The following is a 22,939-nucleotide window of genomic DNA, read 5'->3' as shown; positions in this document are numbered from 1 at the left end:
GCTAAATTCAACGGACTCGAGCGGCAGAAAGCTACCGTCGCACGACTGCCAGGAAAAGATTTTATACCAGCGGAAATGCTTGCACTTTGATTAAAATCCTGGCCAGATTACACGCTAATGCGGAGGAAGGCTAATGAGTAGGAAGGCAATCTACCAAACGAGATATCGGACGATGAAATGTATGTTCTTCACGTAATTATGTATAAGAATCAAACATATTAGGTTCAACGAAGTACTTTGTCAAGTACCATGCTTGCCACCATTTCAAAAGTCCGAGGGGGGCAAAGAACATGTTTGTTTCGCTGACACGACACATGTTACCTATTCCAGGAACAAGGGAGTTGCCAAAGAGTAGATGAGAGAAGTTTTCATTCATGGAAATGCGAAGAAAAAAACAAAATACCAGATAATACCACAAGGATGATGATTGTGGAGGGGATGTACACAAGAAAGAGGCGCCTTTTCCCAATCGCAACAAGATACAACAAGAAAGAATTGTAGCTGCCTCTCTCTACTAAACAAATGACCTTTCTTTGCCACTCCCAAGAACATTACAAGAAAATCCTAGGCGTCTTTTTGCCGTCTTCCTCGTCGGAGGGGGATTGGATAGGGGAGGGGGGGGAAACCAAAACAGACCGTCGTCGTGAGCGTATCACTCGCATCCCTCCGTCAGAGACACCATCGTACATTGTCGCTCACACCTTTTTTTCGTTTCTCTTTTGTATTAATATCATGCACACACAACCGCGTCGTGGTTCAACATCGTTGCACTGTTTAAACGCCCATGCGCAGACCGCCACCGGCTCCCGAGGCGGCGAGCTTGGCTGCAAGCTGGGGGTACTTTTCCGTCACCTTGACCTGCGTTCTCGTGGCTTCGGCATAAGAAAGGGCATTGACGATCTCACCTTCGGTACGGGCAAGCTCGGCGGCGCGTTCAAAGTACTTGAGGGCCTTGGCGACCTGGTTCTGCTGCAGAAGGAGCTGGGCCATGGTGGCTACGGCAATGTCGCACTCGGGGTCAATGATGAGAGCCTTTTCGCACAAGTTTTCAGCCTCCTTGAAGTCCTGCTTCCACTGGAACAGAGCAAGCGCCTTGTTGATCAGGGGCAACACATTCATAGACATGGGCTTGGTCTGCTTCTCCATCTCCACGGCAGTGTCAAACTTCTCGACAGCTTCGCTAAAGTTGCCCTGGTCGAGCAGCAGCTCACCATAGTAGTTGTATACATCTGGGACCTTGGGAAAGTTCTTGATGCAGCGGCGGAAGGTAGCCATGGAAGAAGCAATGGAGCCCATCTTATACTGTGTCACACCAAGCTGAATGTGGGAGAAGATGAAGTCCTTGTCCAGATCAATTGACTTCTGGTAATCCTTCTGAGCCTCGGAGAGATCACCTCTAATGAAGTTGGCCTGGGCGCGGTGGTAGTAGACGTCAGGATCGTTGGGGTCCTGCTTGAGAGCCTCGGCGAATTCGCGGTCTGCTTCAGCGGTCTCGCCAAGCTCGAGACTAATGCTGGCGTGCTTAATATAGCTCTGGGTCATGGTGGGGTCGAGCTCAATGCTCTTATCAAAATCCTCAGTGGCGGCAGAGTGGTCGCCGAGCAGGGTGCGCATAGTGCCGCGGCAGTTGTAGGCGAGCGCCTCGTTATCACCGAGATCGCCAAGCTCAATGGCCTTTTCAAAAGCAAGACGAGCCTCTTCATATCCTTCGGAAGTGCGTTTCTCAAGGCCCTGAAGGCCATGCTGCAGCTGACCGAGACCGGTGTCAAGAGATAGCTCGGCAGAGTCCTCAAGACCGGCGGGGCGAGGCTTGGGACGGAAGCTCTGGAGGTAGTTGCCGACAAAGATGGGGCTGGGAAGCTTGGGAGAGCGCGAAGACATCATCTCCTTGGCCTTGACCTCGGCAAAGGTCTTGAGCAGGCGTTCAACAGCCTGTGCGGTAGTATCATTTTTGAAGTTATCAATAATGCACGAGGCAGTAAAATCGAGGAGAGCCTCGGAGTACATCTTCTTGTGCTCGTAGGCGGTGGCGCGGCGATTGATGGCCTTGATGTAGTCGGGGTCCATGGTGATGGCGGCAGTGGTATCCTCGATCACGGTGTCCCAATTTGATATGGCTGCATGGCATGCAGCACGGTTCGAGTAGAAGACGGGGTCAGGCTTGCAGAGGATAGCCTTGGTGTAAAGGTCGATGGCTTCGTTGTAGGCCTTGTCGCCGTAAGCTCTGTTGCCAGCCTGCTTGAGTTGGGCAGCATACTGCTCGCGCTGCTCCTGGGTGAGGGTCTGTACAATGGCTTCGTCGACCTCGGGAAGCTCTTCGCCGACGCGAACAGTGGAAGTTTTCGGTTGCGAGGACGCAGGGGCGGACTGTTTCTCGGCGGCTTTGCGCTCGGCCTCCTTGCGCTTGCGACGTTCCTTTTTGCTGAGCTTAGGAACTCCATCATCTTTTGATTTCTACGACAGGCGGGCATTGTTAGTAATGAAGACTATTTGACGGAAGGATGATCGGAGTGGAAATGGTCGATGACGTCGGATAGCTTTTGAATCCGAGATGGCACTCACAGAGTCCGAATTGAGATAGTATACAGCGCCAGCACCAGTTATAACAACAGCGACACCGGCAATAGTATATACAACGGCCTTATTCTCGGATGCCCATGAAGTAATGCGATCCCAGGTACTGGAGGGAGCGCTGACGGGCACCGCGACCGGGCGGACGGCGGGCATGGAAGGTAGGGGGTTCGACATTGCTGTGGAAGAAGTAGAATACAATGCCTGGAAGAAAAGGAAAGAGTTACAAGGTATAGAGAAGAGAGGTAAGAAAATAAAAGAGGAATCAGAGCAAGGACAGTCCCGTGATGCAGTGAATTGCAGGTGCGGAGGACCGATGCGAGTAGGGAGAGCTGTGAAAGCAGAAGCTTCTGGGTCGCGGAGCAGAAAAAAAAGACGATTGCAGCCGAGAGGTGGTGTGTGGTAATTTTGGTGCTGCAGCTTCCTCCGTACTGTACCGTAGGCCGTACATATGGAGGCCGACCAGCCAACGGCCAGAGTGCCTTAGTCATCAGACACATACCTACCGAAAGTTGTTCGACTGGGGACAGTCCACTGTAATCCACTGAGACCGTCGCCTAGGTAGGCCCTGGCTGTCCGCAAATGCCAACTGCAACGTGCTTTTTCAAAGCTACAGTGACAGTTTATAGGCCACAAATTAATTTGGGCCCTGCTCAAGTTGCCTGAGGCACTGCAACTTGTGACCTGGCTCGAATGATTCTCGATTGTGCGGTGCTATAATTCAGCAGTTGCGTTTGGTCTACAAATATCATGACATTGCTGGTACATGCCGTCATTGTGCCGATTGTAAAGTCAAAGCACACATGAAGAATCTGCGCGTCAATTCCGATAGTACATGCAGTAAAGTAATAAACAAGCTGACCTGCTTTGTGACTTCTGTCCCCAGTATTTTCATCTATGCATTTTCGTCTCATCTATTCAGCCATGGCTAAATTCGTCCTTGCAATCACCCCAAGTGCTTGTGGATATGGCTTATTTACAACATGACTCCTTCTCCCACTAGGAAAATGCGTGCCGTCATACATCTTCCTATTGAGGTATCCGAATATACATTCAAGCCCAACTTTTCCAGCTTATCAGTCAAGCAAGTCATCCCAGCATTCTAATCCCCCGAGCACTTCATCATGCCTGGAACCGACAACTTTTACATATTCACCTCGCTGCGTTATGATCCTAGCTTGCAGCAGGTACCCAGTCGTGGTTTTCAACATGCCGCATGGAACTACCATCATGTATCTCCATTTTACTGTTTAGACTATCATCGCGATCGTCTACTTCGAGCCGCCACTCACTGGGGCTGGCAGTCTGCTATGGATGCCCTCGCTGGCGAGCAGGCTCTCACAAGGCTGGCCGACTCTGCCAACGAGTTCCTCGGCACATCTCAGATGACGCCGGTGCGACTCCGAATAATCGTACACGCGCACGGCACGATTGAATTTCAGAAATTTGACACGCCAGATGCTGCGATGGAGAATCTGTTTCCCTCGTGTCTTCCCGCACCGGCTGCTACGCCGGGCGACATGGAAGCCCAGCGATCAGTCGTGTACGCGCTCCTCCGTGACAGTGCCCTCATACCGCCCTCTGAATTTACGCACCACAAAACATCGAAGCGAGACATGTACAATGAGGCACGATCTCGTGCCGGCATCAACGCGGGCGACCGCAAGGAAGTGCTCATGGTCAATGCGCAAAACGGCGAAATCATGGAGGGCAGCATCACCACGCCTTACTTTTGGAGGAATGGCCGGTGGGTTACACCTCCAGTTTCAGCCGAGTTCTCCGGTATGGACAGCGGAGGCAACAACGGGACCTCGAGGCGATATGCCCTCGAAAAGTAGGCATCTTCATCCCAGCGTATGACTAGAGCGAGCTAACAATGTGGCAGCAAACTCGCGGTAGAAGAATCCGTCAAGGCGGAGACCTTGGTTGACGGCGAGGAATGCTGGATCAGCAACGGTGTGTCTGGCTTCATTGCGGCGCAGGTGCAGTTGGCAACTGAATAGCGAATATAGATAAATGCATCTCGGGCCGTCAGTTGCCTTTGCGGGATCATGGCAATCTCGGATCAAACGTCACTTTTTGTATGAACCAATCAATATCCGCAGCGAGCAATATGCAAATAAATTGAGGCTTTTACTTGAAGGACAAGTGGAAGAAGGAAGGATATAAATGATAATCTATCTTTCTGTCTATGAAAAGATAGAGGCGCCTTTATATAAGTGACTCTATCGATCCATTCTTTGATGAAGGGCAGACATAGTATATGCATGGTCGGTGCATTGCTTGTCCTGCATCATACCGTCGCCAGTGAAGGTGGGCTAAGTAGAAAATTCACTGAATTACAAATGGAGAAAGAGAAATAGTTGGAAAAAAGTTGGAAAAAGAACACGTAAAACAGACGAGCGTGGCACCCTTGTCAACTGTTTGACCGCTTATGATTTTTTAATGCATGTCTTAAGAGAAGGCTTCCAGATGTTGACGCGCAAGCCTTCGAAGTACAAGCATGCGGCAAGTCTCCCTACCTATCAACATAGTGGGCCACACAGATACCACCTTACACGTGCAAACGCGCTGAGATAACCATTGTAGCTGCCCGCGCTGCGCAAGCTCCCTCTTTATAATCTTCGAAAGAAAGTCTGCGTCGGAGCCTTTCTGTCTGCAGGACATTGCTGTACCTAGGTCGGCATGTCTGGCGCCCAGGCAGAGGCCGCCGTGAGGACGGGGCAAGATGAGTACCGCGCAAAGCGCTACAAGCACGCGCTGGCACACTTTACCAGGGTATGTCTGTGGAAGGGAGCGAGCACCATGCCGCTCCCGAGTCCATTGCCCTGCGAGCTGATTCATTCTAATCTATTTTCGTCTTCATAGGCGATGCTTTCCTGTAGATGCAATCGCGGCATGAAGAGGGATCGCTGCTCGTGCAAGAATTTTGAGGCTGTGGTGGACAAGGGCGGCTCCATCTTCCACGAGGCCATGTATACCTGCTCCTGTTCTGTCGGCAAAATGTTTAATAAATGCGACAATCCTGTTCATATAAAGGCATTGGACTACAGGGCAGCTACATTTGAATCGATGAAGGAGCTTGATCGGGCCAAAAGAGATGCGGAATGGATACTCGAGCTGGCTCCTCGTCTCCCCGATGTGTGTGCGCGCACCAGCCCCATGGCTGGTATGAAAAGAAACAAGTATCCGTGAGCTGACAAGTATATAGGGATATCTACGATTGGGAAAGATTGCTCGGCTACAAAAAAAGGATGAATATGCCTGGAAAATATACAGTGCTGGTGTCGATGCTGGTAATGCGAGTCGCATGGCCACCAGCCCAAAATTTCAGGTTGTTTCACCCTTCGCATATTCTTCCAAGGCTTCATGCTAACTACTCTATGCAGCAATTATATAATGCGCGGAATAAGCTTCACCTACGATATTGTCGCAGGGATCCTATCTTTCTACCTTCGGAATTGTTCGTTTGGATTCTTTCATACTGCAATCTAGTCCAGAGAGTGTAAGTATTGCTGCAACACTAGGTGAACATGTGATTTCATGCTGAGACTATAACTCAGACGGTGCTTGGGGGTCTCCAAGCAGTGGCAGCGGACGCTCATGTCGCGCGATTTCGCCAGTCTGTGGAAAGACCTCGACTTTACAGGCTCCTCGACACCTCGACGGCCACCACGCATAGACTTTCTCAAAAAGCTCGTCGCCGGTGCCGGACGCGACGTGCGGAGATTGGTCATTGAAGAACAGAACCACCGGTTCCAGCTCTCGCAAGCCAAGCTTTTTGTCTTATTACAGGGAGCAGTGCGGCTGGAGCATCTCGAACTCAGCTGTCCCGACCACACACTCAGGATACCGCCGACGGCAGGCATCTGCAAGACCCTCAAGACCCTTTCGCTGCGGTTGTTTGCCGCAGAACCAAAGAAGTCCGCTATCGGTCTGGATTATATACCGGCGTGCGCCTACCCCTTTGAGCTTTTGAATCCCGTGGCCGAAACGATAGAAACGCTTCATCTTTCTGGTCTGCCTATGAGCTGGTTCCGGGAGCAGGATGTGCCTTGCATGCCCAGACTGAAGTATCTACACTTGCAGATGCGCACGGGCTCAACAGCCCTATTTCCAATTGTAGGTCCAGCAAGCCCTCGGAGATACTTGACGCCCTCCTGACTTTTCTTTGCAGCTGCACATGGGTTCGAAAACGCCTGCCTTGGAACAATTGTGGCTGCAAGATACGCTGCCCGACCGTTCCAGCGACTGGGAGTACCAGTGGAGCAAAATTTGGCCAAACTTCAAAGCTTTGATTGTTGCTGGGAGCAACTCGAGCACGGCCGCTCGCTTCTCCATCAGCCTCGTCATACGATTGTTGTCGTCGCTAAACCATGGTCACAAGCTGGAATATATCGATCTCGACTTACCATGGAGCCCCAATCCAGACGCCGTCGCCATAGAACCTCTGACTCTCGAGCCAGGTCCAGCCATTCAAAAGGTCTGGAACATGGCCGGCACTGTGTTGGACCCTGAGAGTAACTGGCAGAATGAATATAGAAGCCTAAAGGCCATCAGGCTGGCCAATGCCGTGCTCAATCCGGAGAGCCTGCAGCAAGTGGCGCAGCGCCAGGCCGCCGCTGGCCAGCTTCATACCTTGGACCTCGTGTTCCCGCCAGAGTCCCTCGCCACGCCAGCCGGGGCCGTCAGCTCAGCCCACCTGGCCAAGTATGAATGGCTGGCCGGATCGCCGGGAATCCGCTGCATGTCCATCTCGCAATTTCGGTTTCGCCCTTTTCCCAGAACCTCTGACGACCTGCCTTTACCGGCGTTTCTCGCAACGTTTCCGAAACTCGAGACGCTCGAGATTCGATCCGAACATTACGATGAAGCGGAGATGTGTTCCGTCATTTCAGCCATTATCAAGGAGACAAAGACGCTCAAGCTCATATACCAGAACCAAATACGAGGCGCGTTGATGGACAAGCTTGGAACGGCGGCAGCAAAACACGGTGTCAAGGTAGCGTTTGGCGAGCGACCGCGGGAATGGCCAGTCCCGGTCACGCCATAGAAGAAAATGAAATGTATATCGATTCTATTGCCCATGCTGCCCAGTTTCTTGATAATCCTCATCGTCGCGTTTCTATACAGTGCACGCCATCAAGACTTTCAACCCGTGACTTTGAATCAAGCAATTGATTTGAGTCACTAGCCTTCAAGTTAGGCCCTACCGACCTTGAATGACAGTACCTGGTCATCTGTTAGTCTTATTGTCTCCAAATCGGGGTTAGGACTTACATCATGCTTGCCAACAGTCACGAGGTCGTCTTCTGACACTCTCATATTGCCTACGCCTTCCACATACGCTATTGGGGCATCTCCCATGATTTTACGCGCCACGTCTCCCACTGTCGAGCCCTTTCTGACCAACACACAATCCTTGAATACGTGTTTCGTATCGTTCGCGCCCGTCGTAAACGTCGACACGTTACGCACGGGGAACACGGGCACCAAGCCCAGCAACTCCGCCGCCTTGGAGAGCACCTGCACAACGCCGGTGGAGCCGAAGCGGTACAGCACCATGTCCTTGAGGTTTTCTATCCGGTTGCGGTTCTTGTCGTCGAGCTCCCGGAGGCCGCCACCGTCCGGGTCGCCCTGCTCGATGAGGTCTTCGCGCGTGTCGACAAACTCGCTGCCCTCGACGTACTTTATGTACTTTTGCTTGGCCATTTTGCGGAGAAAGATTTCAGACACGGCCGAGCACAGCACGATGCTGGCGGGGTCCTGCATCTTGGCAATCTTGGCAATGTTCTTGTCCGCGTCCGGGTGGTCAATCTTGTTGAGCGCAATGACGGTGGGGAATTTCTCGTCGATGAAGGCGTTGACGACGCGCTCAATGGTCGCGTCGGACCACTCCTCGAGCGGCTCCTTGAGAGCGACGCGGTCGAGCGTGCGGTTGACAATGGCCATCGTGGAGCCGTAGCCCGAGAACTGGAGCTGCAGCGTCTCGGCGGCCGTGGCCTTGACGGCGACGTGGCGCCGGCGGAGGGAGCCCCATTTCTGCAGCAAGTTGCCGAGGATCCAGGCGACCACCTCGCTGCGCAGCCAGGCAATGTCGACCGAGGGGTCGTAGCCGCGCGTTTCCTTGCCCTCGGCGTCGACGGTACCCGACGCGTCGACGACGTGGATCAGCGCGTCGGCGTGCCGCAGGTCGTCGAGGAACTTGTTTCCGAGGCCCTGGCCCTGGTGGGCGCCCGGCACCAACCCAGCCACGTCGAGCAGCTCAATCGGCACCGAGCGCCGACCCGCGACGCACGCGCCGTAGTTGGGCTTGCACCGGTCCGAGACCTTGAAGCGCGCGCAGGCGCAGTCTATTTGTAGGTAGCCGATTGCTCGCTGGGGGTCGATGGTTGTGAAGCTAAGAGGAGAGGCGCGTGGTTGGTTAATGACTTTGGCGAACGGCTGGGGCGGATGGGAAGGGGGGGTTATGTAGGGCGTTGCAAGAACGTGGGATAACGCTCACGGAAAGTTGCCTAAGAGAGGTATGTATGTGATTAGTACGAGCTGCTATAGAGAGGCGGTCGGATAGGGGTCGGGAGGTAATAAGAAACGTACCGACTTTGGAGGTCGCATCTGTCAAGCTATTCAGCGTACTGCTTTTGCCCGCAGAGGGCTTTCCCACAAGCCCAATGAGGGGATCGCGAGGCATGGCGGGGTATCTTTATGAGCGAATGAAAAGAGCAAATATCGGCGGGCTAGGAGCCACAGGAATACACAGGGCAGTCCTGTTTCGTCGTCTGATTTGACATGCAAAACGTATTACCAATCATAGGTTGTATAACCGCGCGTCGCAGCGTCCTATATCAAGGTCGTCTGTTCATAAAAACGCATCCAAAAAATTTACATTGCCACTTTTTAGAGTACCTAGCTTTCTCGGCATGACGTACTAATTTTTGGTGGAGCATGCGCGGAAGCTCCGCCCGCCACCCCGAGGTTTGTTCCCCGAGACTTGCAACCTTTCCAGCCGCCTAGGTTGGAGATTGCATTCACCCGCCGAACCGGAGTGACAAGCGTTTATTCGAGGACCGTACAGTAGGTCTCACACGAAGACGGCGCTGCTGGGTTATTTACCATGCCTGCCGCTCCTCAACTGCCCATCGAGTCTCTGCCGGCCTGGGCCACCCTGCAGGATGTGAAGCTTCAACAGGTTGGCATGCGCCACATCGACGGCAAAGGCTATGGGCTTGTTGCCGAGAATGCAATAGATGCCTCGGAAAATGTCAATGATGCTTTTGAAATTGTGAGAATTTCCGCCGAGCTAGTTTTGTCAAGAGAAGCTGTCGAGGAGTATGCCAAGGTGGATCGGCACTTTAAACAACTCATAGAGACCCTGGGCCGAAAGGTACATAGCACCTTTACTTATATCGAATAAACTTGGACTAATGGCTCTGCATAGTCGGCCCGACTCGAGATCATGCTCTATCTATTGGTGCACTTAATCTCGGCAAGACACACCGGGGGAAGCACAGGGCGTTGTGTGTCAACACCATGGAGCGAATATATCAAGTTTCTACCGAGGGATATTCCTCTCCCTACCTTGTGGTCAAAGCCTCATCAGCTGCTTCTGCAAGGTACTTCGTTAGAGGTAGGGTACTTCATACTAGACTCCGATGAAACAGGCATCTATATCGCAGGACTGACACCTACCGCGCTGCAGGATGCCCTGGAAGCCAAAATCACCGCACTAGAGAGTGAATTCGATACGCTGCGAGATGAATCAGCAGTCCTCCCCTTTTGGAATCAACTACTGTGGGAGGCGGACGGAGCAATGCTGTCGGATTGGTTTCTCGTTGATGCTTGGTATAGATCTAGATGCCTCGAGCTCCCCCAAGCTGGCCACGCCATGGTCCCTGCGCTTGACATGGTAAATCACTCGACAACGAATGCGACAGCCTACTACGAAGAAGAGGCGAGCGGTGATGTATCACTCCGGATCCGGCCGGGCGTCAGCGTTGCTGCGGGAGATGAGATCAACATCTCGTACGGCGACAGCAAGTCGGCGGCCGAGATGCTCTTCAGCTACGGCTTCATCGACCCGGACAGCAAGACGCGGCAGCTGACTCTACATCTGGACAGCTTCCCGGACGACCCCCTCGCCATGGCAAAGCAGCGCGTGTTTGGCGGCGCTCCCGTTGTCACGCTCCGCCAGACCGAGGCGGACGACGACGCCGCCAGCGGCAAGATGTGGAAAAGTGACTTTGCGTACCTAATGGTTTTGAATGAAGAAGACGGGCTTGAATTTCGCATTCTACAGGACGACGCAGGCGACAGACAGCTGAGAGTCTTTTGGCAAGAAGAGGATGTGACGGGGCGAGCGGACGATTTTGAGACGCTACTCCAAGATCACCCTCTGCACGCATTGTTCCAGCTCAGGGCCGCGACTGTAGTACAGGAATGCGCGGCGGACCAGCTTCTCCAGCTGGCAGCCGCCCCAAATGGTGGACAACTCGCGGCCTTGGTTGCAGCAGGCATCATTGATCAGCAACATGCGGACTTGGTCTCGACTCTCAAGAACATTGAGCGGTCCGTACTCGAAGCCGTATTGAAAAGTTTAGAAGAAGAGGTGCGTATAAACTCCATTCATTGTCTTGCGACTTTGTCAATCCGAGCTACGGGACAAGACCCCATTGCAGCCCTGCTTCAGATTGCCCTTTGTTCTCGCATTCATGCACATCTCTATTTGGTTCTTGTTACGTTGGGGATCACCACCACTGTTCAATGTTTGTAACCTGCTTTACGGCAATTTCAAAACTAACGCGTGGGGAAATTTGCCCCCCATTGACAACAGAAATCCCAGCTTATGGCGCACGAAAGTGTAGTGGCGTATTTCGGGTCGATGGAAGATGACCAAAACCAGTTAGCAGAGGACGACTCAATCGCGCTAGCTCATGAAGAAGACGACTTTAGCTAGTTGGCGAAGTCTTGCTGACTTTGGCGATGCCAGCTTCGGACAAGGTTTGCATAGTCGCACTCGAGCTGAGCTTGGGCGCTGTGGCAGCATTCAAGCTGGATCTCTGTTCAGGCGTCGTCGCCTCCACTACCAACCAGTCTTGCCATTACCACGTTTCTGTTAGTGAACCTCGGGAAGATTGAACAATACTGCAACCGACAATACTGCAGGAAAAATGCCTTGATGCAATGGAGCGAAAGTCATGGAATATAGTCCAACATGGTCAATAACCGACAAGTGAAAGCGTGATGGATCCTATTGAAAGATCCAAGAGCGGCATTTATTGTTTTGAAAGGCTTCGTCTCGTTGTTGCCAGCCATTTCGTGGTGCGGGGGAGACTCGCCGGACTTGTGTTTGGGGCAAGGGTGTTGCGTGTTGTGTTGGGCGTGTGCACCACCCGCAATTGCCCGCTTCTCGCTTGGAGCAACAAGTAACATGACGGGCTGCGGCCCACCCCCGGATTTCCATCAGCAATAGTTTGGCAATTTGTCGCTAAATAGATGGTCGGTTTGCATTTGCGGAACTGCTGCGTCTGCTGCGTGGGTGCTGCGCCAGCCAAGCCAAGCGTTTTGGCACCACTTCAACGCTGTAGCTTGTCCAAATGAAGCCTGGGGGGGCCTGGGAAGGGGAACATGTCATGTCATGGGTCCTCTGTGGCGACTTATTGTCCAAGCTTGCCCAGCCTTGCCGGTTGTGGATTCCGGCAGTTTATCCCACCACAGTTACCGACTTGTATTCATAATACAGTCTCCGTTGTCCGTTGTCCGTACGGAGTACTCCGTACGGTCAAGACATTAATACCAGGGCCCAATACTTTGTATGGGGTTTGCTGTCCGGACCCGCACCAGATAACGCGCCAATCTTTCTTTATTCGACTGGGGTAACGGCTCTTCGACTTGTTCTTCCCCTTCTATTATTACTCCCCCCCACAGTCTGTGAAAAGACGTAATTGCTCTTGAACAAGTTGGAAATTGTTTTCCGCTGTCTAATATTGACTTGTGCACTATCATCCTGTCCGTGCTTTGGTCGCCGTCTTCTTTCAGTTGGACACGCCGCTGTATGCGGTAACTATCTACTAGGTAGGTAGGTAGTCACTTCCGCTTACCCGAGCCACACGACTTCTCGCCCAGTCTTAGTCAACGGCTACGGCAGTCCCTTTACCACGCTTGCACGCCTCGTCCGTCTCTCCGCTCACGGTGACAACCCAGAACTTGTTCCGAACAAAACAGCCCCAAACTGCAAAGGAATCCGCCAATACGAGACGAATACGCATCAATATTTTCCCGCGGTGGTGCTGCACCAGGAGACTGGAAAATCTAAACTCTGCAAAGCGAACACGCACGAAAAACGTACCTCTCCGACTGAGCGAATCAGCGCCGCAACGCTTTACCAAGAATCGCCGACCGTTTGCGCAAAATCGCCCAAGATGCCCGGCATTCTGCCCATGAAGGTGATTAAAGTCGGCACCAGCGCTCAGAGCCGCATTGCACAGGCTTGTGACCGCTGTCGCAGCAAAAAGATCCGATGCGATGGTGTCCGACCGACTTGCTCACAATGTGCCAATGTCGGCTTTGAATGCCGTACTAGCGACAAGCTTTCTCGTCGTGCTTTCCCTCGAGGCTATACAGAATCTCTCGAGGAGCGCGTGCGTGCTCTGGAAACCGAAGTGCGCGAGCTGAAAGATTTGCTGGACGAAAAGGACGAGAAGATTGACATGCTCTCCGCCATGCACAAGGGCCAGCGGCGCCCCTCTACTTCATCTGCGTCGCCATCACTTCATCAAGACACAAGCGCAAACAGTACTAGCTCAAAAGATGTCATTTCTGACAAGAAAGACACATTTCGCGTCCAGGCATCACCACTGTTACTCGGCGTGGAGAACTCGGATGCCTACTTTATGGGCGCATCCAGCGGTCGCACATTTATTAGTAAGTTGTCTTTCGCTGACATTGCCCAAGTCTCCTTACTCGGCAAGCCTTTTCTAGCAATCGCCCACATCAGATTTGCTGACCTTTTCCTCTCCTGATAGCGGCCTTGAAGCGCAGGCTGCAAGAGAGCGGAAAACCGTGCAGCGAGTTCAACCCCGAGGCTTTTCTGCATGTGCAAGGCTGCCCACCACTCACGCCTAACCCACCCGAGGTATCTCTCAGAATCCCACCTCGTCTGTTTACCGACAGATGCGTAAACGTATACTTTCAGGAATGGGCGCCCTTGTTCCCCGTCCTTCACAAGCCTACATTTTTACGCGTCTACGAGGAGTTCGTTGCCGACCCCGAAAAAGTCAAGTGCAACTACAAGATCGCCCAGCTGCATCTCGTCTTCGGCCTTGCAGGCCTTTCATCCTCGGGTCCTGATCTGGACCAACTGGCAGCATGTGAGCGACAGTGGGCCGCTGCTCTTGAGGTAATTCTGTTGGAAAATACCATGAGTGCTCTCCAGTGCCTCGTGCTTGCACTGCTCTACTGTTCTCTCACGGCGGACTATAGGCGCCTTCAACATTACAAGTCTATCGCTGTCGGCTTAGCCTATCGCCTCGGTCTTCATCAGAGCCAGAAGCGGTTTTCTTTCGGTGCCTTGACCCTCGAAACGCGAAAGAAGGTTTTCTGGACACTATATACTGTCGATTGGTAGGCATCACCAGCCTTGTTCCTTTCTTTGGACACGTCAGCTAACTCTATCATAGCTTCTCCGCCGCCACGTTGGGTCTTCCTAAGCTGTTGCGTGAAGACGACTTGCAGGTCGAATACCCTTCTGATGTAGATGACGAATATGTCACCGAAAAAGGCTTCCAGCCCACTCTTCCGGGTGAGCATACGCGTTTGTCCAGTGCTCTAGCCCTCTTCCGCGCAACCCGCATCTTGGCCAAAGTTCTCGAAAGGAATTATCCTTCTGCTACCACATATGAACTTTCATTGCAACAAATGACTGTTTTGGAGAGTGAGCTGGATGGCTGGTATGATGCGCTACCGGTACACCTAAAGTTGCGGTTTGCACAAGATAAACCGTCCACTGATATTACTGGAAGCCGGTCTCCTCTTTTGGTAAGCAGTCGACGAATGGTTAGCGCACCATCTATCTTTGCTAATGCGTGTAGGCCCTCGCGTATTACTTCATTCGCACCCTCATCTACCGGCCTGCCATTGGCTCGGGACTCGGCAATAAGTCGGCCCCGGCGCTCATGTCTGTTGCAGAATCCAGCAAACACATCATTCAGATATCAGAGCTTTTGGAAGAGCGCAATTTGTCATTCTCTTTCTGTCTGAACAAGGGCGATTTACTTATCATCAGCGCACTGGCGTTACTGTATCAAGTTACCGACCTCAAAGCAGAAAGCAAGGTAGCTCGGGACAACCAGCGACTCGTCAACTCTGTGATCGGCACTGTAGAGCGATTGCGCTCTCCCGGCTGTGTCGACCTTAGAAGTATCGCCAGCACACTCGTCACTGTAGCTGGCTCATCACTACCATCGCCAGTGTCCGCTTCGTCTAGTCCGCGTCGCGGCTCAACCTCCAAGTCGCCCGCCGCAGAGCAGCCCACAAGACGAAAAAGTGCAAATGAGAAAAATCAGAAGCATCAGGCACAGCCGCAGAGTGACGGCACCCAACACGCGTCAAGACGCACGACGGTGCGGACATTGGCTTCACCCGACTCTGAGTTGGAAACAGCGCAGAGCCGCGGCTCCTTTGATAGTATTCAGTCTGAAGGGTTCGGCCAGTCACATGACTATCTATGCATGTCGCAAATGCCGACTGGTAGCCAAAATACGAATGCCCTCCTGGCGACGCGACCGAATCTCGACTACCTCTCTCTCAATACGACGCCCAATGGATCCAGATCGCAGTCACCAGGTTCCAAGCAGCAACTGCCTCTTGACCGTCAGGCGCAAGTTCATCTGGCGAATATGATGAGCAACACTCAGTTTTCGAACAAGGTTGCAGGTGTCAGTAACAACGAGTGGGAGGCTCTATTAGGGTCTATGGAAGGCGGTATGGGCAATGTCTACAATGCCATTTACGGAGGCGCAACGCTGGAAAACGAGCCTGCGCTGGCAAGCAAGACTAGTGACTGGTCGCCTGACTCGTGGGATCTTAGCAGCTTTAGCCTCGGTGACTTTACAGCGTCAGAAGCACCGCAGAGCGTGCTGAGCTTGAGTGACGAGAGCCTGAGCTCAGGCGAGGAAGTCTCACCACCCGCCATGGGCCAAATGGGAGGAAGCTACCAAAAGCAGCTGCAAGCTGCCGCCGGCAGCGAGACATTTAATATGGATACGCTTGCTGGTTATTTGCTTTGAATTTATATGCCGTTGGTGGAGCTGATGATGAAATATGCTTTCTATGGAGGCGGCGTTTTTGGAACGGAGCGATGTTGGGATTTTTCTTTACCTGGGTATGGTTGTTGGAGTCTATGAAAATTTTGCCATCCTTTTCTCGAGTATTCTTTTTATACATAAGATGATGTTGATCATTTCTCGTTGCATGTTGCGCGCGCAACGTGAATGCCTTGGTGCTACCAATGTCTAGAAGTTCAAGACCATCCGCTGCAACTGGTCTATGTCTTGAGTAGAAACCTTTCCATGTCACTAATTCGATATTGCACCGTCGCCGTTCCATGATTGACTTGATGCCTGTACTGGTAGAGGGGGCAAAACGACTGACGGAGTTGCTGCGGGATTTCACTTGCGTCTCTTATTCCCGATAGGCATGTTGTTTCCCCGAGAGGCGAAATGTCCACGGCTGAGATAATGTAGGTGGATTGATCTATATCTTTGGAAGCGAGCACACCAATAATGATTTGGTCATCATCTTTGCATCGCCGTCGCCGTAACGGAGTCGGAGTTTGGTGGGGTCGCGGTAGAGCCGGACACTCGGTACTGCGCTTATCTCCGGGAGGCGACCAACAAAGACCAGGCCACGTTCATACACCTCGCTATAATACGTCGATGAATCTTTCTTTAGCGGTTTTGAACATTGTAATGTATGAGGAAAGAAAAACTACAAACAGTTCAAATGGACTCCGCTTCTTTATTTGACGAGCTTCCCGATGGTATGTCCTTCCCGGTGCTGACCCTCGGCCAACCAACGGAGCCCCCTTTGTCGAATTCGGGATCGTCCTGGTTCATGATGGCAAGCGGCTTGGAGTTGCTCAGGAGGAAGGACAAATGGATCGAGATTAAAGACGGCTGATTTTGAGTACATGGTAGCGCCATTTGCTGCCGCCATCCCCTCAGCCAGGGACCCAACCCGTCTCCTGCCGCAGACGGTCGCGCACCGCGGGTACAAGGCGCAGTGGCCGGAGAACAGCCTCGATGGCATGCGCGCGGCGGTGCAGGCCGGCGCCCACGGCATCGAGACGGACGTGCACCTGACCAGGGACGGCGTCGTTGTCATGTCGCACGTACGTGTTTTCTTTTCCTTTTTTTTCCCCCGTGGTCTTTGGGGATGAACGCCCGTCGCTGACCGAACAAAACAGGACGCCTCGCTGAAACGCTGCTTTGGCGTAGCGAAAAGGATTGCGGATTGTGATTGGAGTTACATTTCGACTCTGAGAAGCCTGAGACCGCCGCATGTTGGGATGCCGCGGTTGAGCGACGTATTGGGATTGCTTGCCGAAGAGGACATGCAAAAGACGTGGTGTGTGCTTGATATCAAGGTATAATAATAACACATGTGTTTAGACCAGTTCTTTTCTAGAGAGACACGGGCTAACTTTGGATAGATTGACGACGAGGCGGATCAGCTTCTCTCCAGCATGAGAAATGTGTTGGCGACTATCAAAGGCCCTGTACCTTGGGAACACCGCATCCTTCTCGGCTGCTGGAACGTACGTGCACCATTCACCCCCCCCCCCCTCCCATCGCGACCGTTGAATTTTGAACCCCAAGAGCCCAGCTGACACGGCAAACCTAGGCCACGTACATTACTGCCGCCCGGCGCATCCTGCCCGCGTTTCCGCTCTGCCACATTTCCTGGTCGCGGTCCTATTCGGCGCACTTTGGCGCCGCCATGCCCAACCTCGGCTACAGCCTGCACTTTTCCACGCTCTCTGGCGTCCTGGGACGGCGCTTCCTAGCGCAGGCACGGCGGCACCGCAACCGTGGCGCGCCCGTCATGACGTGGACCGTCAACCAGGACAACTGGATGCGGTGGCTGCTGGACCGCAACCTCCTCGTGCATGATGATGGCCGCACCGGCGCCGGCGCCGGCGTGCCAGCGGCGCGGCGGGTGCTGGACGCGGTGATTACGGACGATCCGAGGCAGTTTCGGGAGGCGTGCGCGCGGTGGGAGGACGAGCTGGACGGGACGAGGCCGCGGCCGAGGCTGGGACTGGTGAGCCGGGTGCGCAGTGGCTGGGGCGAGGTGCTGGAGGCGGCCAAGCTGACGCTGCTGTGGGTGGTGTTGCAGGCCGTCACGAGATTTTCGAAAAGGTTGGATACGCTGCCTGATGTGATGACGAAGCGCAAGGTTCAGTAGGAAACCTTGTTGGGGGCCCCCCTTTTTTGTTGTTCTGAAGATGGACGAGGGCGACAGACACTACTAGATTATGATGGGATATACAACGATTAGATCTCTTGTTTTGTCGCAATATCACGAAACAACACAGTTCCCTATAAAGTTCGGAAGGACTTGGATTCCCGTTCGAAGCGCGCACTAGAGGAATTTTCGACGGGAACTTGTTTGATCAGGGGAGAAGTTGCAGCTACCGCGAAAGACGGAAATGGAGCGGATTCGGCGACATCTTGGACATTGTATTGACACAATCGTCACGCCCGCACCTGAGCAACAACACCCGCATTGTTACGTTGGTTTCTGTTACATGTTACAGCCTGTGAACGATCGGTTTGCGGATGACACAACGGACAGAATTTGCCAAAGCCATGAGCACTATACCTCTGAGTGATGGATGCCATGAGTAATTCCAGAAAGGGTGTGAGTAATGCTGGCGTGTTGCTCAAAAGTTCTCCGAAATCTGTCTGTCAACTCTCAGATGGGACAGATGGATGGGGCGTGGCACCACATCGTCTGCGAGCTTTGTTCCTCTGCAGTGCAAAAAAAAGTTGGGGAGTCGTTGCCAATGCATCGTGGCACATGTGCCGCCGGACGACCTCGCCAGACATGATCATCACGGGTGTTCTGTCTGCTTTTCTGGACACGGAGAGCCTCCGGAACCCCTGTATCTAGAGCTACAAGTGTCACATGGGCTTGTCTCCCTTGTCTGTTCTTGAGCATAATTCTGGACTCTCAAAACATGGCACACGTTGCCTTATTCTGCGTCAGATTTGGCCTTTTCCGACCTGGAGCTCTTCACTAGACCGGATGCTCCCCCCTCAACCTTTTCCCGAGAACGCCAAGAACGCCATTTTGCCCTTCTTTCAGCAGACACAGAGGTCGAAAGCAATTTGATCAAGCATTTGCCAACGACGGTGGACAATGTGCCACGAAATAGACGACTCCCCAGAAAATTGGGCATGATGCTTCCCTTGCTAGGGAAAAATGATTATGTAAATAAATCATACAAGTACAACGTCCCGTGGGGACCCCAAAAAATGTCTTCTTTTTTTGCTTCCTCTCGTTTCCCCCAATGCTTTACTCCGCTGCCCTCCCGCTCAAACTACCTTGTTCTTGCTAAATATCGATATCAATGTCTATATCCAGCGATCCAATCACATCATCATCCATTAGCGGCTTGTGAATCGTCGGCAGGCCCTTGCTGTCCGCCTGGCTCTTGTCCTGCAGCTTGGCCAGATGCGGCAGCAGCGCCGACTGCGATGATTTGGTCGCCGCCGCTGCCGTCCCGTTGGCCGTGCCCGCCGCTGCCGCCGCCGCGGGGGTGCTGGCGCCGCTCGCCGGCTTGCCGTCGGCCGCTTCGTGAACGTCATGGACAAACTTGGCCTTTGTGCGGAGACGCCGCGAGGGGTCCTCGGCAACAATCTCGCCGCGGCTGAGCGATAGCTCAATCTCGCGGGCCTTTGCCTTTTCGCGCAGCTGCGCCTTGCGTACGGCTTCTTGGTTCATGCGGCGGTTCTCCTTGTTGCGCGCCGCCAGGCGATCCTGCTCCGACGAGATTCGGGGAGTGCCGCCGCCGGCGCCGGCGCCGCTCTCGTACAATGATGACTTGGTCGGGCCCAGGCTGGTCTTGAAGGCGAGCCGCTGCGCGCCGAGTTTGTCGAGCTCGTCTTGCAGCTCCTGCATGCGCTCGGTGTCGCCAGCGACGGTGGCTTCCTCAAGGAGGCGAGCGACGCGCGCGCGCTCGGCGGGGTCGAAGCGCTTGCGCAGCTCATTGCGGCGGGCGAGGCGCGCCTTGATCTCCTCGTTGGTCCAGTTGTGTGTAAGGAGGTTGTTGATGTCGTCAATTTTGCTGTTTAGCACCGACTTGAGCGGCGTCTTGACGTTTTCATTGTGGCATGTTACTTGGTAGCGATTCAATTCGTTCTGCGGACGTGTTAGACGAAATGGATGGGCCTCGGCATCTTGCGCAATCATACCACTGTAAATCTGCCACTAGAGGCGGCGATAAAGGGGAATTCCTTAATGGCCTTACCGTGCGCCACCTTGACATATTGGTCAGTTACAAACGTGCCGTTGGGACCACTCAGAGCATAAGGTCGGCCGGTGGTGAATCCTGCATCTTGTTAGCGTCCAAACTCTCAATGCAAAATGGCCGCACCGCGCATACCCTTGATAATGGCCATTCTGTATTGCTCGACGCCCGTGTCAGGATGGGGCCCTAGGGCGATGCGAATGAAGCACCCCGTAATGGCAGCTTCAAAGCCCGGCGTGAAGCAGACCTGCGCAAACTCGTTGCGTCCCAGGCGCACCCTCTCAAAGTCGCGCAGCTCCGGCTTTGGCTCGTCCTTTTTCTCATCCTTTTTCTCGGGTGTGCGGGAACCGCGTCTGTAGTCGTCCTCGCTCGCCTCATCGTCCGACTCCCGTCGCGGCGAGTACGCGTCGCGGCGCCGCTCGTGGTCCTCCCTACGCTTCTGCCTGTCGGCTCTGGCCCTACGGAGTGCGTCCATGGCCGTGCCGCCGGTCCGCCGCGATGACTTGCCGCGGCGGTCCTCATCGTCGTCCTCGAGGTCGGCGCTGTCGGCGCTACGCTTCTTTTTCGCCTTGCGCTCGTCATTTTGCGTGTCCGTGACCATCTGGCGCAACAGGCGGTTCTGTCGCAGTCGCTCAATCTCGTTGGCGCGGTCGGCCAGAATCTGCTCTCGCTCCAATTCGGGCATGGCCAGAATCTCTGCCTTTTCCGACTCGCTTCGAAACTTGCCGTCGACGGGATACTTTTCTTCATCGTTGCCGCCTCCGCTAGGCCCTCGAGGCTTTGATGGCTCGTCGTCCGAGTCTGATTCATCCATGGGGGCCGAGTTTAGAGAGTCGGGGGAGCCGGGCCCGGAGAAGCTGTTCCGCGCATGTCAGCATCGCTCATCATCTCGCGGAGCCCTTATCGCATTCGGCGATGCGATGCATATAGTCTGTCAAAGAGTCTGGGCACTCACGCTTCGCCTTCCTCTTCTGAGCCGCCATCCGCTGCGCGCCTAGACTTTTTGGCCTTGGAGCCTCTATCTGCTGGCGACGCAGAGCGTCTACGGTCGACGACGGATCCCTCCGAGTCGGAGCCGCCGCCAGCAAGATCAAAGAGGTCAGCCTCGAAATCAGCCATTGTATGTGTCGGTCGCGCGCTGGGCTATTCCCCGTGATAGGAAAGCGGTTTCGTGGCGAGAAAATGGGGACGGGGGGTGGCGTTGTGTGCCTGTGGTCCGCAACGTCGTTGTGCGGGATGCGTTGCTGCCAACTCTTGTCGTCTAGTTTTAACAATTTGCTGTACACTAGATTGAAAGAGAAAAGTGCTGATTCCAGAGGACGCAGAAGGACAGAAAGAATTGAAAGGAATGAAAAGGGTGAGGATTTTAGGCCAGGGGAGAGAAAAGAGACCTGCTTTTCAGGTGATTGAACAGGCAGGCCAGTGGCAGCACAGCGTAGTGCACGTCCGACTTTCACGGCGCGACAAAAAAGGCACAACGTACTCCGTATTTAGGTAGGTTGCGCCACTAGTTAGGTAACACCATGTCACAGGAACGGCTTTCGGTAAAAGTATTTCTCCGCTTAACTGCAATGACACCCGAATCATGTAGGCACCTGGCACCTTGTCTACTGCTTAGGTACCTTACTCAAATAATCCACTCAACCACTGTAGTTACAGAGTAAACGAGCAGCTCCTGGGCCCCCGCTGTGCAACCTTGAATCGGTAGTGGCATCAGCCCATTCCATGACTTCACCTTCATCAACCTCCAACGTCCACAACCAAACGTCGCCGCCCATTGGCACTCACAACCACCACCATGTCCTGCATACCTCGAATGTCTAGGCCCTTGCGCCGTCTCTGCACCTGCCCATCATCTCTCCGCTCCTTTACCACCGCCTCCGCCCGCCTCGCCACCACTACCACCACCACCACCTCCTCGTCCTCCTCGTCCTCCTCGTCCTCCTCGGACCCCCCGCCGCGGCCTCTCAAACCACTCACCCAGGAGCAGCGCGACTTTCTCTCCTCGGCGCTGCGCGTCAACCAGGCCGGCGAGCTCGCCGCCACGCTCATCTACACGGCGCAGACGCCGCCCCTCGTCCGCGCGCACCCGCACCTGCGCCCGCTGCTGCGGCACATGTACGACCAAGAGGCCGCGCACCTCGCCACCTTTAACGCGCTGCTGCACCGGCACCGCGTGCGCCCCACGGCGCTGTACCCGCTGTGGTCGGCCATGGCCGGCGGCCTCGGCTGGGCCACGGCCGTCATGGGCCGCGAGGCCGCCATGGCGTGCACCGAGGCCGTCGAGACGGAGATTGGCGGACACTACAATGAGCAGATTCGCACGCTGCTGGAGATGGTCGCCGCGTGGGAGGCCGAGGGCTACGGGGTCGGCGCCGAGTTTCGGGAGCTCATTGACACGCTTCGACGCATCCGCGACGAGGAGCTAGAGCACCTGGATCATGCCGTCGAGCACGATGCGAAAAAGGCGGATCCACACTGGCTACTCACGGGTGTCATTCGCGCGGGCTGTCGCGGTGCCATCTGGGTCAGCGAGAGAGTTTGAATTAACAGCCCCCCCCCCCCCCCCCTCGAGGCATGCAAAGCATGTGTAAAAGAAAACAAAGTAGAATTCGCATGTCGGAGAGCGGCCGAAAATATTTCATGTAAATAACTCCTTCCTGTCTAGAATAAGGTGTACGCTATGTAATTGTACCATTATGTATCAGCAACTTTGTCTTGCGCATTCTATTATTATTGCCATGGCTTGCTTATTTTGGGACAAAAGAAAAAAAAAGAAAAAAGATATTCCCATTGTATCTTGGCAAAAAGCCGACAAACGCCACGCAATGCCAAAGA

The 22,939-nt window shown here is 53.9% G+C and overlaps 8 protein-coding genes across 8 annotated transcripts; 5 read left to right on the top strand and 3 right to left on the bottom strand.

Moving 5' to 3' along the window:
- Positions 1 to 774: 774 nt before the first annotated feature.
- On the bottom strand, positions 775 to 2,748 carry BBA_06091 (import receptor; the record flags this gene model as incomplete). The annotated part of the gene is made up of 2 exons (XM_008601188.1): positions 775 to 2,454; positions 2,563 to 2,748. The coding sequence occupies 2 exons, from the start codon at positions 2,746 to 2,748 to the stop codon at positions 775 to 777; spliced, it is 1,866 nt and encodes a 621-aa protein (XP_008599410.1).
- Positions 2,749 to 3,695: 947 nt separating this feature from the next.
- Positions 3,696 to 4,574, top strand: BBA_06090 (aminodeoxychorismate lyase; the record flags this gene model as incomplete). The annotated part of the gene is made up of 2 exons (XM_008601187.1): positions 3,696 to 4,405; positions 4,457 to 4,574. The coding sequence occupies 2 exons, from the start codon at positions 3,696 to 3,698 to the stop codon at positions 4,572 to 4,574; spliced, it is 828 nt and encodes a 275-aa protein (XP_008599409.1).
- Positions 4,575 to 5,256: 682 nt separating this feature from the next.
- On the top strand, positions 5,257 to 7,624 carry BBA_06089 (F-box domain-containing protein; the record flags this gene model as incomplete). Its single annotated transcript, XM_008601186.1, has 6 exons — positions 5,257 to 5,349; positions 5,440 to 5,762; positions 5,851 to 5,905; positions 5,961 to 6,076; positions 6,135 to 6,693; positions 6,749 to 7,624. 6 exons carry the CDS (start codon positions 5,257 to 5,259, stop codon positions 7,622 to 7,624), a joined length of 2,022 nt encoding a protein of 673 aa, XP_008599408.1.
- Positions 7,625 to 7,773: 149 nt separating this feature from the next.
- On the bottom strand, positions 7,774 to 9,262 carry BBA_06088 (GTP-binding protein; the record flags this gene model as incomplete). Its single annotated transcript, XM_008601185.1, has 4 exons — positions 7,774 to 7,803; positions 7,852 to 8,971; positions 9,077 to 9,086; positions 9,169 to 9,262. 4 exons carry the CDS (start codon positions 9,260 to 9,262, stop codon positions 7,774 to 7,776), a joined length of 1,254 nt encoding a protein of 417 aa, XP_008599407.1.
- A 423-nt stretch (positions 9,263 to 9,685) lies between these two features.
- BBA_06087 (SET domain-containing protein) lies at positions 9,686 to 11,524 on the top strand (the record flags this gene model as incomplete). The annotated part of the gene is made up of 4 exons (XM_008601184.1): positions 9,686 to 9,955; positions 10,010 to 10,088; positions 10,233 to 11,176; positions 11,411 to 11,524. The coding sequence occupies 4 exons, from the start codon at positions 9,686 to 9,688 to the stop codon at positions 11,522 to 11,524; spliced, it is 1,407 nt and encodes a 468-aa protein (XP_008599406.1).
- A 5,045-nt stretch (positions 11,525 to 16,569) lies between these two features.
- Positions 16,570 to 18,033, top strand: BBA_06086 (glycerophosphoryl diester phosphodiesterase family protein; the record flags this gene model as incomplete). Its single annotated transcript, XM_008601183.1, has 4 exons — positions 16,570 to 16,606; positions 16,710 to 16,957; positions 17,279 to 17,383; positions 17,470 to 18,033. The coding sequence occupies 4 exons, from the start codon at positions 16,570 to 16,572 to the stop codon at positions 18,031 to 18,033; spliced, it is 954 nt and encodes a 317-aa protein (XP_008599405.1).
- Positions 18,034 to 19,185: 1,152 nt separating this feature from the next.
- On the bottom strand, positions 19,186 to 21,220 carry BBA_06085 (plus-3 domain-containing protein; the record flags this gene model as incomplete). The annotated part of the gene is made up of 4 exons (XM_008601182.1): positions 19,186 to 19,992; positions 20,046 to 20,182; positions 20,237 to 20,958; positions 21,057 to 21,220. The coding sequence occupies 4 exons, from the start codon at positions 21,218 to 21,220 to the stop codon at positions 19,186 to 19,188; spliced, it is 1,830 nt and encodes a 609-aa protein (XP_008599404.1).
- Positions 21,221 to 21,899: 679 nt separating this feature from the next.
- BBA_06084 (ubiquinone biosynthesis protein CAT5) lies at positions 21,900 to 22,646 on the top strand (the record flags this gene model as incomplete). The annotated part of the gene is made up of 1 exon (XM_008601181.1): positions 21,900 to 22,646. The coding sequence occupies one exon, from the start codon at positions 21,900 to 21,902 to the stop codon at positions 22,644 to 22,646; it is 747 nt and encodes a 248-aa protein (XP_008599403.1).
- Positions 22,647 to 22,939: the final 293 nt, after the last annotated feature.

Source organism: Beauveria bassiana (genome assembly GCF_000280675.1).
Source record: "Beauveria bassiana ARSEF 2860 unplaced genomic scaffold BBA_S00017, whole genome shotgun sequence".
NCBI lineage: Eukaryota > Fungi > Ascomycota > Sordariomycetes > Hypocreales > Cordycipitaceae > Beauveria > Beauveria bassiana.
This window is presented reverse-complemented; position numbering and strand designations above follow the sequence as displayed.